This window comes from Parus major, chromosome Z (assembly GCF_001522545.3).
Source record: "Parus major isolate Abel chromosome Z, Parus_major1.1, whole genome shotgun sequence".
Lineage (NCBI taxonomy): Eukaryota > Metazoa > Chordata > Aves > Passeriformes > Paridae > Parus > Parus major.
Genome location: NC_031799.1, coordinates 31,917,948 through 31,930,748, shown reverse-complemented (window position 1 = coordinate 31,930,748; position 12,801 = coordinate 31,917,948). Strand labels below are relative to the sequence as shown.

The 12,801-nt window shown below is 34.5% G+C and overlaps 1 protein-coding gene across 1 annotated transcript in view; it reads right to left on the bottom strand.

The window, feature by feature from the left end:
• The window catches only part of CNTLN (centlein), a 192,034-nt gene that overhangs the window by 127,644 nt on the left and 51,589 nt on the right, over window positions 1-12,801 (bottom strand). Inside the window, 4 exon segments of the mRNA XM_033511379.1 lie at window positions 3,356-3,416; window positions 3,419-3,482; window positions 9,882-10,061; window positions 10,644-10,778. Coding sequence (XP_033367270.1) covers window positions 3,356-3,416; window positions 3,419-3,482; window positions 9,882-10,061; window positions 10,644-10,778 — 440 coding nt within the window.

The window sequence follows — 12,801 nt, the reverse complement described above, 5'->3', positions numbered from 1 at the left end:
ATCCTGGTATTTAGTGTAATGTTAAAGCAAAAATCACCAAGCTTGAAAACACGAAAATGAAAAGGTTATCATGGACTCTAAAGAGATCCAGAAAATCTGTACTGAATGAAAACATGAAAAACATAACAAGAAAATGCATTTCACATGTAATTCAGAAGCATGAAATTAAACCCAGTGAGGGGAAGAGTACTTTGCAAAAATTAAGCCAAAAAAGAAAGGTAATGGCTTCTTGAAGACATTCACCATACAGAATGTATCCTGTAAATACTGTTTGTTCATTGGTCCTAGAAATTGTATGTTCTGCACCTCAAAACTATGTGGCAGACTTTTAGTGACACACGGCAGTATTTTCAAGAACACCTTGTTATTCTGTAGTACCAGAGGTGCACTGGAGTATTTCTTCAATGTTTGATCTCTGCTAATTTGCTGAAGATAACAATTCTCTTGATGTCTACAGACACACCTGTCACTAAAGGACACAAAATGATTCACACGACCACTCTCAGTGTCAAAACAAAACCCGTGACTTTATTCTCTGACTCCAGGATTTATAGATTATCAGCAATGACCAGGGATTGGATAATTAAGCTACCACCTTCCCAAGCATGCAAAATGTCCATCAAAAGATGTTTCTTAGAAGGAATGTGATAAACAACTTATGTTTACAGTACCTTAATGGGAAGGTAACTAAAACCATGAAAACATTATCAGAAGGCTTAATTTTCAGGGTGACACACACCTACTGTTAAACTAAAAAAACCTCCTGACAACAAACTGACAGATATGCACAGTGCAGGAAGTTGTGAATGCACAAGACACAGAGCTCTAGTCCACTATGCACATATTGCCTTGGAGACTTCCTTCTCCAATTGAACATAGGAGCTAGTGTAAAAATTTTGGACAGCATTACCAAGGTGTCAGCAGATGTATTTTTCAAAACCTGCCTATGCTGTATATGAAAGGAAACACCAAATGAAGGAAGCCTTTCCTTTTTTCTTCTTGTTTCTAATGATTTCAATTGTGTTCCTGCTCTGTTTTCACAGAATGAAATGGTGGGGAATGTAGGAAGGCAGCAAACAGGGAGACAGAGCACAGGGGAGAACAGACACATTTACAAGACAGATTGTCTTTTTCAGGTCTAAAGTTTGAAACTGATGATGGGAAACTGAAGATACTAGGGAGGATGGGGTATTTTTCACACTATTTGTCAAAGAATTTTCTGCCAGCATCAAATGACAACCAATCATTCAATGTGATACTGTCATAAGACTAAATTTTAAATGAATTTTAAAAAACCAAACAGTTAACATAAATAGAAAAAATTAAATGTTTTAATCATGAAGTCAACACAGTTGTAAGACTTTGGCCTAGAAAGATGAGTAGATGGAAAGACTTCATATTCTCCTCAGATGTTTCCTTTAACTGGGGAGTTGTTACTTTAACTTAAATGATTTTTCTTTTCACAAAGATTTGTATAATTTTTTTTTCATTGAAAAACCATAGAAATGTAATTTTCTCTGCATACTGACATCTCAGGAAGATAAGGAGAAGTGTCAGTATTCTGTATTACAAAAGTACAAAATATTTGCAACTCTTAGTATGTATTGCTAACTGCTGAAACCGTGAATTTTACATAATATAAGCTTAAGCCTTCTTTCTTCATAGCAGAAATGTCAACAAGAAATTTCTAACTGAAGTTCATTGAGATTAGCAGACAGGTATTAGCAGACAATTAATTATCATGATACCAATCAAACATATACATACAGACATATGAAGCGTAAGTCACATACTAGTGATACCAAAAAATACTATTAATTACTGCAATACCAACAAGAGTCTAGGAAGGAAAATATTAAAGCCCACAAAAAACACCCATATGATTGCTTTACCAAACTGTTTTCCATAAATTTAGAGGACTGGTTATATGGAAAAACATAGAAGAAGATTTCAACTTAAAATAAATATGGTATTCATCTCTTTATTACCTCATGTTCAGACCTTATGTTGAAAAATGTCCTTATTTTAATGAATTGTGCCAAATTCTAAGAGGTTGTTTAGCAATTAATAGAAAAGACTACATTTTAAGAAATTTGAAATTCAAAGATTTGGCCAATTCAGATTGCAATATCCTAAGCTGAAACCAGCAAGCAGTAACTTTGCAAACTTGATTACCTAAATGATTCTAAAATGTCTTTATTTGCTGTCCTGAGTCCTCATACATATATATTTTTTCTGATAATAATTTCAGGAGATGAATTCTATTAGTCTATTGCTGAATTTCACAAATTCCACTGACTGCCTCTTTCAATACAATTTCTCAATAAACTTATGTTCATTGACTTTTTAAAACCCAACTGGTATTATTCCTTTTAAACATGAAAATCTTTTTTCTTGTAAAGACATCATCTTTCTTACAGAGATTTCAACAAATAGACAATTTAGGTTAGATGCATCAGAAATCATATTTCTTGGTTTCCCAAAAAAACCACTTAGATACTGACTCCTTATGGAGAGATTATTTGTGCTTGGAAAGTAAAGAGGAGTATCCTTACCCATGATTCCTACTTCCCAACAGCAGTTCTTTGGGCAAAACCACAATTTAAAGGAACATTGAAGGGAACATTATTTATCTAATATAGGAATGAAACACTGTATGCTTCTGAAATTAAGAAGTCAAACAAGGACAATCTCCTGACAATCCACTGAGTTACCAATTATCTTCTGACATTACATTCATTCTGGGGAATTCAGTAGTTCTTTCAATTCGTATAATTTATTCTGTCCTTTAGTTTTTCCAAGACAGAAATAATGCAGCACTAATCTTACAGATTCGGTGTAAAAAAATAGTGTGCAAGACCTAAGATAAAGCTTAAACCACTGCACTTTAAAAGTTTAGCACCATCCTATGTAGACTTCTGCTGACTTGTCAGATTTGACTCTAATTAAAAAGTTAAATTTAGGCTTAAAGCTTTTTTAAGTTTAGGGTGTTTATTCTTTCTAATTAATGTTTATGTTTAACTAATTATAATGTTACTTTTTTTTACTTTCAGTAGTTCTCTGACCCAGTGCAAATTATGGAAGTGTAATTTCTTAAGTCTATCACTACTCAAAAACAGGTAAGATATACAAAGAGTCAAAATGTATCAGAAAGTGTCTACATAAACTGGTAGACTTCCAAAAACCTTACCTCTTGTGAACAGAATGTAAAACAACACACTTTACTGGGGTTTTTTTTGTGTTACTGTACTTTTTACTGTTACACAAAAGTATCTCTAATGCACAATATCATTTTGCAAATAAAACAACAATCCTTTGAGAGGATTCAGACTTAAAGTTACTATGAAATACTTACTTAGCTCCAACTGCATCACAATCATTTTGGAAAAGTTCTTCCTGTTTCACATCTACCTGAAGTTACTGCATATACTGTGTAAACTTTTTATTTTTTTCCTCGTCTCTCCTAAATCAGTTTCCAAATTCTGCAAAGAAAGCATTTGAAATGCATTAATGAAGAAAAAATAGTTCAAATCTACTATGCATGTAATCTATGTATATAGATAAATAGATGTGCCCATACATACATGCATACATTTATTGCAGTCTAAGCAAATGCATATCGTTATATGTGCATGTATGAAAAATGTTAAATACCAGAAAAAAGGTGTACTTCAAATTTTAGGTGACAACCTTTTCTTTACTCTAAGAAGTTTTCCTTAACTCAATTGCTGGATGTGGAAGGAGGATCCTGAATCATATCTTCGCAAAACAGCACTTCCCTATTTAACTACTAAACTGATTATACCTTGTTTCTTATGCAGACATCCCTAAAAAAAGCAGCTATGCATTCACTGTTTTAAGCTCTCACAAAAGTTTACAGTATTGTGTATATGAAGTAAGAATCATAGATACAGATTCATTTTTGAGACTGCTTGTTAAATCTGTTCTTATTTTGCACTGTTAATTCAGTGCAAGGAACAGTTTCTTCAGGAAAAGAAACCGCATACAAGAAAATTTCTGAAAGTACACACTGAAAACAATACAAACAAACAAGGTCTGCCTTTTACCATAAGCTCTACTGTTGAAATTAGTCAGCAAACTGCAAAGGTGTATCCAGGAAACACAGCTGCAAGGCAGCTTACTCAAACAAGACTTCAATCTCCACCTTGCTAGACCTTGCAATAAACCTTGCTAGAATTCCCTCAGAAGAGCACATCAGTCCTTAGGAAACTTTGTATGATTATTCTCCCCAGAGTGCATTGAGGCAAGAATGGAAATATAAATATTACAGCAATATCTAGAACAGAATTTCAGACGGTGGCAACAGCCTTAGACCTGCTTTGGTATTAAGCTACTCACAGATGCAATCACTCATTCTCAGTAAGGCAAATATTCCAAGATTCATTAATAATTTAAAATAAAATCCTCCTCGTAGAATATCATCCCTAATCTACTGCCAAAAGTATGCTAGTTTTCCATTTACATACACACTTAGTTAAAGAAATAAGAAAATGCACATTTTTCCCTTTCAGAAATGATGCCTTAAATACTGTGGATATCAAAATATTTCTATAACTGAAAAGTGAATAATGAATTTCTAAATAAATTAAATTCCTTAAAATTGCATAAAAATGTCTTATAGGTATTTTTTTATATATATTTCAGAAGTGTACTACAATCAAATTCCTTGAAATTGTCCAAGAACTATCATGTCCTGTTAGTAATAGTAACATTGATGTAAGGAAATAGCAAAATCCACATGTGAATGAGGTAGGAAATTAATTTGTTTCCTGACAAGTATCAGGCTACATACCTGTTGTAGTCAAATGAGTCATGATTCAATGTCAAAGGCTAGGTAGAAAAACTCAATTTTTCCTTGAATAACGAAAAAATTCAAAATTATAAGAGACAGTTCACTATCAACACATACATTTTTTTTTAATTGTAATAAGGTATTTATAACTTGCAGACAAATAATTGTAGGGTTTCTCCTCAGTACTTTTTTCTCTGCAGCTAAAGGCATTGAATATGTGAACAAAAATTGTAATAGTTCATATATTCTGTGAATAAATTCTATTTGCCTATTTCAAATACCACACTATAGAGTTGCAGAGGTTTTCCATGGAAGAGATGAAAAAAATCTAACATTATCAATGCTTTAAATTCCCATCATCCATTGGAGAGTACAATACAAAGAATATGTAACACATTATTTTGTCACAGATACAACTTCAGAAGTTGTATCTAATGAGAAAATTTAAAATCAGAAAAAAATATCTCTAAGTACTTTATTTGTGACATATTTGACTTCAAATAAGTCAAAGGTTTCAAGTAAGAAATTAATCAGTTCAACCTTTTTGAACATATTTTGAAAGCTTGAGTTTTTTTGGAAGCATTACTGAAAGAGTAAAACATGAAAAAATGGAAAGGAAAAACTTGTTATACAAAATATTGAAATATTATATATTGATGTACAAAAGCTCAGGTGAATACTGACATCTCAAATAGAATCCTAGAATGGTTTGGATTAGGAAGGATTTGAAAGGTCATATGGTTCCAACCCCCCCTGCCATGGGCAGGGATATCTCCCTACTAAGTCAGGATACTCAAGGCCTTGTCCAACCTGGTCTTGAACATTGCCAGGGTCAGGGCATCTGCCACCTCCCTGGCCAATCGGTTCCAGTGTCTCCTCATCCTCATAGTAAAGAATTGCTTCCTAATCTCTAACCTAAATTTCTCCTACAATTTGTATTCACTCCTCCTTGTCCTATCACCACGGTTCCTGACAAAGAGTCCTCCTGTTTCCCTGTGGGCCCTGGTCAGATCCTGGAAGGTTGTTCCATGGGAATTTCTCTTCCTCAGGCTGGACAGCCACAACCTGCTCAGTCTGTCTTTGTTGGGAGGGTGGTGCAGTGCGCTCATGGCCCTCCTCCAGACTTGCTGCAGGAGTACCACATCCTTCTCATGTTAGGAGTACCAGAACTATACAGGGCACTCCTGCTGGGGTCTCACAGGGGCCCAGCAGAGGGGGAAAATCACCTCCTTTGGCCTGCTGACGCACCTCTTCCAATGCAGCTCATGACACGGATCTCTGGGCTGCAGCTGCACGTTGCTGGCTCATGTTGAGTTTTCATCAACATCATATTTTTGACCACGAAGTAACCTATAATATTTTACACTCAATTTCTGAGCATATGCACTTTTAAGATCACAGAGAATGTATCACATTCCCTTGTTGATACAGTAGTCAAAAAATTTAATGCGTAAACATGCTAGGTAAATTTTCACAAATTTACCTAGCACAAACACTCCTAATCTGGGTTTTTAAATTACAGTCTATTTCAATGGACAATGTTTAAAATACAGGCTTTTTAAAGCCTATTTTTTTAAAAAAAAAGCACCACTTAGAATAGTCAAGGCATCAAATAATTCAGTTATATGAGAGAGAAAAATGCATATTTATAGATGGCACAATACAAGACAGCAAGAAAAGGTGAATTTAAAAGAGCTTCAAACATGAAAAGCATAAAAAAAACAAGGCATGAGGAAGCAGAGTTATGCCCATTATGGAGTCACTATGAATTAACACCACAGTTTTGTTATTTGTAGCTTCAAACCCTTTGAAAGTCACTTTCAAAGACAGTAGCTTTGTTTTCATGTTTTTTCCTATTATATATTATGACAGAAGTGAGAGTAATTTTTCAAGGTCCCATCTCAATAAAACTCTCATTTTTCAGTGGAACAAAATCCAGGCTCCTCTTGAGAGAGATGGCTGTTTCTTTGGAAGTTCTGACCTTCAGACTTCAGAAACTTCAAAAAGTACTGTGTTAACTAGGAATTAACAAAAATAAACAAACAACTCACCAGTAAGCAATTCCACTATCTTTTACTTCACCTCCACTTAAAATCTGCCAGTCTGACATTTTTTCATCTACATACAAAGCCTTTTGTGACTTGAGTTTGGGGAAAAATACATTCATCTTGATATTAAACAATAGTTTAAGTAACCTCCACCTAAAGAACAACCAAATAAATAAGTAATTGATATTTAGATAGGGAGACAAGCTGGCTGATAGACAACTTTACCATTTGTTCACTTTTAGGATGTATAGAAAGCTGATATATAAGCTCTGGGAAGCACAAAAAGTTCTCAAGAACTACTTTAGGTAGAAAGCAGACTTAATCAACTTCCTGTACACTCTACATAATTTATATGAAGGTAGATACAGAAAAGACAGACAATAAAACACTGTTGTCAGCCTTTTAGCCATCTTTTCAGGTATCCTCCTGTTAACCTGTCTCACTCTGATTTCAGCTAATACAACAAAACTTTAAAGAAATGTTCTTTGAAGCGACAAATGATCCATAGCAGCTTTTCCTTCCTCTCAATTTGAAGAAGTTGAATTTTATACCTGGTTATAGTAGGTTACAATAGCAACCAGCCATTGAAAGGGAAAAGTGGCACTTTTCTTCAGTGGAAATGGTTTGAAGACAGGAAAAATAAAATAAAATAAAATAAAATGGCTAATAACACTTCAGCCTTTGCACAGGTGACCACTTTTCCAAAGAAGCAATCAGTAATTAAGATCTCACATTTCTACCATCTAATACATATTTTAAAGGCAATGTTGGGCTAGCTTATTTTGATAAGGATTAATTTTATTCTTTCAAACACAGGAGACTAACATAGATAACATCTGTATACAACAAATCATTAAGATTCTTAAATGGCATTTGTATTACTGAAAAACATGTAGAAAAAGATGCTGATTCAACTCCCAAATTAAAGGGTGAGAGGTAGCCAACATTCTCAGCACCCCTAGATGCAGTTCATTTCAGGTTGTCCCAATGGATGTGTACTAGTCAAGTTCTCTCAGGTATCTTCTGACACATCCACTCTTAGTATGTAACATTGAAGTCTGTCTCAAGGCAGAAACTTTTGGGGACACCTTGGATAAGACTAATTATTGTTTAATAAAAACAATTATTTAGTACCTCTGCTGTATTTATTAACTTTTGTAATTAATTCACTGTTCCATTTCAGCACCAGGTCCCCATTTTCCTTGTTCAGCCTTTCACTGAACAGTTCAAGAAACTCTGGTTGTATCAGTCATTATTTGCAACTCTCAACTTCAGGTAGGTCACTACCACCCTTCAGTGTCCAGACAATGTTTCTGAACTCCCCCTCTACAGCTTTCCTCATTTCCACATCCTGAATACTGTTGTTCACCTGCAGCCTACACTGGAGTTCAGTGGTGAATTCCATTTAGTCAAGCTGATCTCCCGAGACATCCACTTTTTTTCCCAAGTGGACCATACCTGAGCTTGGAGGAAGCTTTCTTTAAAGACATGGTAGCTCTTCCTGAGCATTTTATTCTTCAAAACTGATTCTCACAGGATTCCACCTACAAGTTTCCTGAACAGCTGAAGACTCTGCTTCTTAACTCCAGGGCTGTACTGCGCTGCTTTCCTTCCATCATTGTCTCAAGGTCTTGGCCTCAACAACTTTATGGTCATTACAACCAAGACTGCAACTGATTCTCATTTTCTTAACCTGTTCTTCCTAGTTTGTAAACAGCATATCCAACTCTATGACATCCCAGGCTGTCTCAGGCAACACTGATCCTGAGAAGTACCCTCTTTCACATTCTAGGCACCAACTTGACCTGCTTGTAACACCCCTCTGAAAAAACAGCACTAATTCCCATCTGTACAATCGCCCAGCTCTTTCATCCATCAGCATGCCTCATCAGACAGGAAGACAGAGACATAAAAGTTACTCTGATTGTGTTCATTGAAGGGGTGGGTAACAGACTTTTAATAACTTGTCCAATATTACAAGCACTAAATTTGGCAACTTCAAAATTATTTTAGCAGTTTGGAACACATTAGATTATTTTCTTCCAAGAATCAACAAATCATTTCTTGTCCTGGCAACTCTATAGTCCTTTAATCACAACCAGTCTGAAGAAGTTAATTTGAAGGAACTTTACTTCAAATGTTAAAAATCTGAATTAAGCTCTTTCAACAGAGTTTCCATTACCAGAACAATCCAAAGCATCACCAAAATTGCTAGTACAAGAAAAAAAGGGCATTTCTGGGTGAGGTGTTAATTCCATAGTTATTGCAATGAACATATTTCAATAATAGAAGAATACAGCATTGCAGTATACATTCATCATGTAAATAAAAATAATCCCATACCTAGATGTGTATATAAGCAGCTGTTGAATTAAGATAAGCCATGTTTGTGGCTCATTTATTAGAAAAATTTAAAAAACACTAGCCAATTTCCACCAGGAAAAAAATAATTTAATAAAATAATTTTAATTTAAATAAAAACTACTGTGCAGTGTGTATTCAGTTATTTCCTTTCTTTGCTTTATCATAAACTATGAAAATAATTTTTTAATATATTGTATGCAATAACAAGACACCTCACAGAACAGAGACCTTTGGAGGCTAGGACGGAATTTATTTGGAACTACACGTTCTTCCAAAACAACAAAGATTAAGTCTACTGAAACAAGACTATAAGTAAGTAAATTACAAATCAAGAAAAAAAAATGTTGTAATACTTTTAAGCTTTTATTATTTCACACACAGACACAGACACATATATATATATATGTTATCTCAAAGTACAGCATCTTTTATTTTTTAATGATTACATTTTAAGATGACTATTTGAAGTCAGATTCCTGCTTTGCAGCATCAATTTTTAAAAAGCTGTGGGTCTTAAGTGATAGAATGTAAATGAATGCAAGTCCCCACTGGTAGATTTGAATATATAACTTGCTATGTAAAGAAAATAACTTGTAATGAAATGTCTGGAGAAGTTAATTCTCAAATAACATCCAGGAGTCCATTCCACTTCGTACCTCTATTCTGGCATCATTGCCAGATTTTTCTTTTTACCATTGTGCCTCCTGCTTCCTCAGTTTCTCCAGGTCACTTAGCAGGTCAGCACAGCATATATTTAATCCCTTATTTTCCTCCTCCAGGTTTTTTATAACCAGTCTGTTTTGCTCTTCCTTCTTCTGTGCACACTCCTCAGTGTCCTGTAGAACAGTACCACAAGGGCCGATAAACAAAAAAGTGAGAACTAATCAGCAAATATAAACTGTGCAGTTTTACCCTCACAGCAGCTTCTATATTTGATGGCCAAGGTCACCTGTGTACTTTTATTGGCCTCTTTCATGCAGGTGGAAGGGTCATATTTTTTAGCTGGATGACAGCTTTGATGAGTACACATTTGCAAAGAGCCCATTAATTGATCAAGCTGCCTTTGATGCTGTCCCCAGCTATTTTTGAGACCCACACAGACATATCCTCCCAGACCTCAGCTTTATCAATTAATAATGCCAGTCCCATCAGAATCTAATTACAAGAAGCCACATCTTCACACTTCTACTTTCTTTGCTCCATTTCCATCATTAACTATTTATCTGAAAGTTATAAAGCTTGGATTCTTGGCTTTAAAGCATCTTTCTCAGTTGGTATGTGAGAAAACGGCAAGGTATAGCAAGGCCTAAGGCAATTTTTTCTCCAAGCTTGTCACTTTCTGTGCCACAAAGGCTGACACTGCTTAAAGAACTACTTCAAAGCTACAGTCTTATGAAACTATGTACAAGTCAATATACCTTAAGTTCTTGGCTTTTATCTTTAAATTTCCAGTTCAAGTTACCGAATTCATTCTTCAAACGGGCATTTTCCTCATCCACAGCACTTTTTCTCTGCATTAAGTTGTTTATCTCCTGCTGCTGTCCTGTGAGCCTCTATTTTAAAAAAACCAAAAAAAACTGTTCTTAGATAAAAAAGCAAGCGCAAAAGAGCATGCATGTTCTGTGTTTTAGGCCTACAAAATTTAACTATCTGACATATGAAGTTTTTAAAGCATTATTTTGATTCCACTAGCACTTTAATCATACTCAAAATTGAATGACTGTAAGATACAGTAATGCAAATGAGGAGCCAAATATCCTGCTGCTACCGAACAAAGAAGCCTATAAATGCAGAACTGAATGGAAATTACTCAGTAAAGCTTATGCAAAAACAGACATTTACAGAAGTTATATCTGTGTTTATGGATTAAGAATGCAATTGAATACTGTTTAACTTGCATTTCTAGCACATCAAAAATCAAGCCAGAGCTGAATTCAAAATTCTCCAGAATTTCCAGAATTTAGTAATTCTGAACAGTAAACAGAAACGACTATTGATCTCTGAAAATGATTATGATACAAAATATTTTTAAAGATAATTAAGTCTGGCTGAATTTGCAGCTCAAGGAAAATAATACAACATTTCTCAACACAGACTATGGGTTACTTCACCCACATATAGAAAAATCTCTGCCATAAAACAAGAACTTCACATTTCTGTGATAATTTAATTAGATTTTCATGACACTTGCATTAAATCAATGCCTATTTTTTCCAGGAGTCTGCTTTAATCCAACATTCTGTTTTGTCCCATCTGTTTCTAAATCAAAAGGGTTTTAATCTATAATATTTTCCTAGCAGTGAATACTACTATACCACCATAACTGTGGCACAAAACTGATGAAACTTTCATGTCAGTACTGAAGTATAACTGCTTTGCTTTTAATACATAAGCTAAAATGAAGCACGTACAGAAACATAAAAAATCATCAACAAGACAATAATCATCTAGATTATTCTACATCTGATAATATATGTGAGAGTTTTCAGTGTCTAAAGCTTCCATATGGTTCATAAGTATGTCAGACATTAAAAAAGAATAGATACACTGAGTAAAGACACAGAAAACAGTACATTTGAAGTCACATTTTACCTTTCAAATGACAAAATATTTATTCTTTGGGTATATTATTACATTTACAGAAATAAACTGTTGCTGGCAGAAATTATTTAGTTGTATCTTTAAAAAGGTATGTATTCACATTACTATGAAAAGCATCAGAAATTTTGGGTTTTATCCTCCCACTCTGCACGTCCTCATGGAATTGGAGTAAGCAGCTCCTTAAGACTCCTTTGAGTCTTCCTTCTACCTCATTACTACTTACTTAACATTTATTAAAAAAAAAAAGTCTGTACTTGGAGACACCCTTAAAACATCATTAAAAATCTCACCTACCTGAGACTCATGGCTCTGAGCTAAAAGTTCACAAACACACATTTTTATAAAAGATCCAGCTCTTTAAGGCATCTAATTTCTGAGTACACAGGTACATCACACTACTACTTAGTTTCATTATACACTGTGCAGAAACTGGGAAGCATATGCATATTTGTGAAGTGAAATCCGAGATATTTGGGTTCTGTTTTAAATGGGATGTTTTCCAGCAACTTAGAGAATAAATAGATAAGATGGTGCAAAAATACAACTAGCTGCTTCAAATGTTTGTTCTCAGATTAAGTTTCCAAGTAAAATAAACTACTTACTGTGAATATTCAGAATAGTTAGACAGGTTATCCTGAATCAGACTTGCACACTAATTACTTATCTCCACAACTGAACTGCTAAACACATTAATTCAATCAAAAGTCAGATATACCCCATCAATCACTAAGCAGCAAACTCGCCTGAGTAATTTACCAAGTCCTCTACTACAGCAGTAGTGGAAACATTATCCAGGTGAGTTACACTTGCATGGAAAAAATCCTGTTATGTTTCAAAGTATTTTTCTGGGGTATCACTTTGCATACTCTTATCTTTTCCTCTAAATGAATTCAACTTTTACTCTCGTATCTGCTTATTTCACATGCTTATAAAGAAGGGAAAAAAACCCAGAAGTATTACTCAGGAGCCATAACT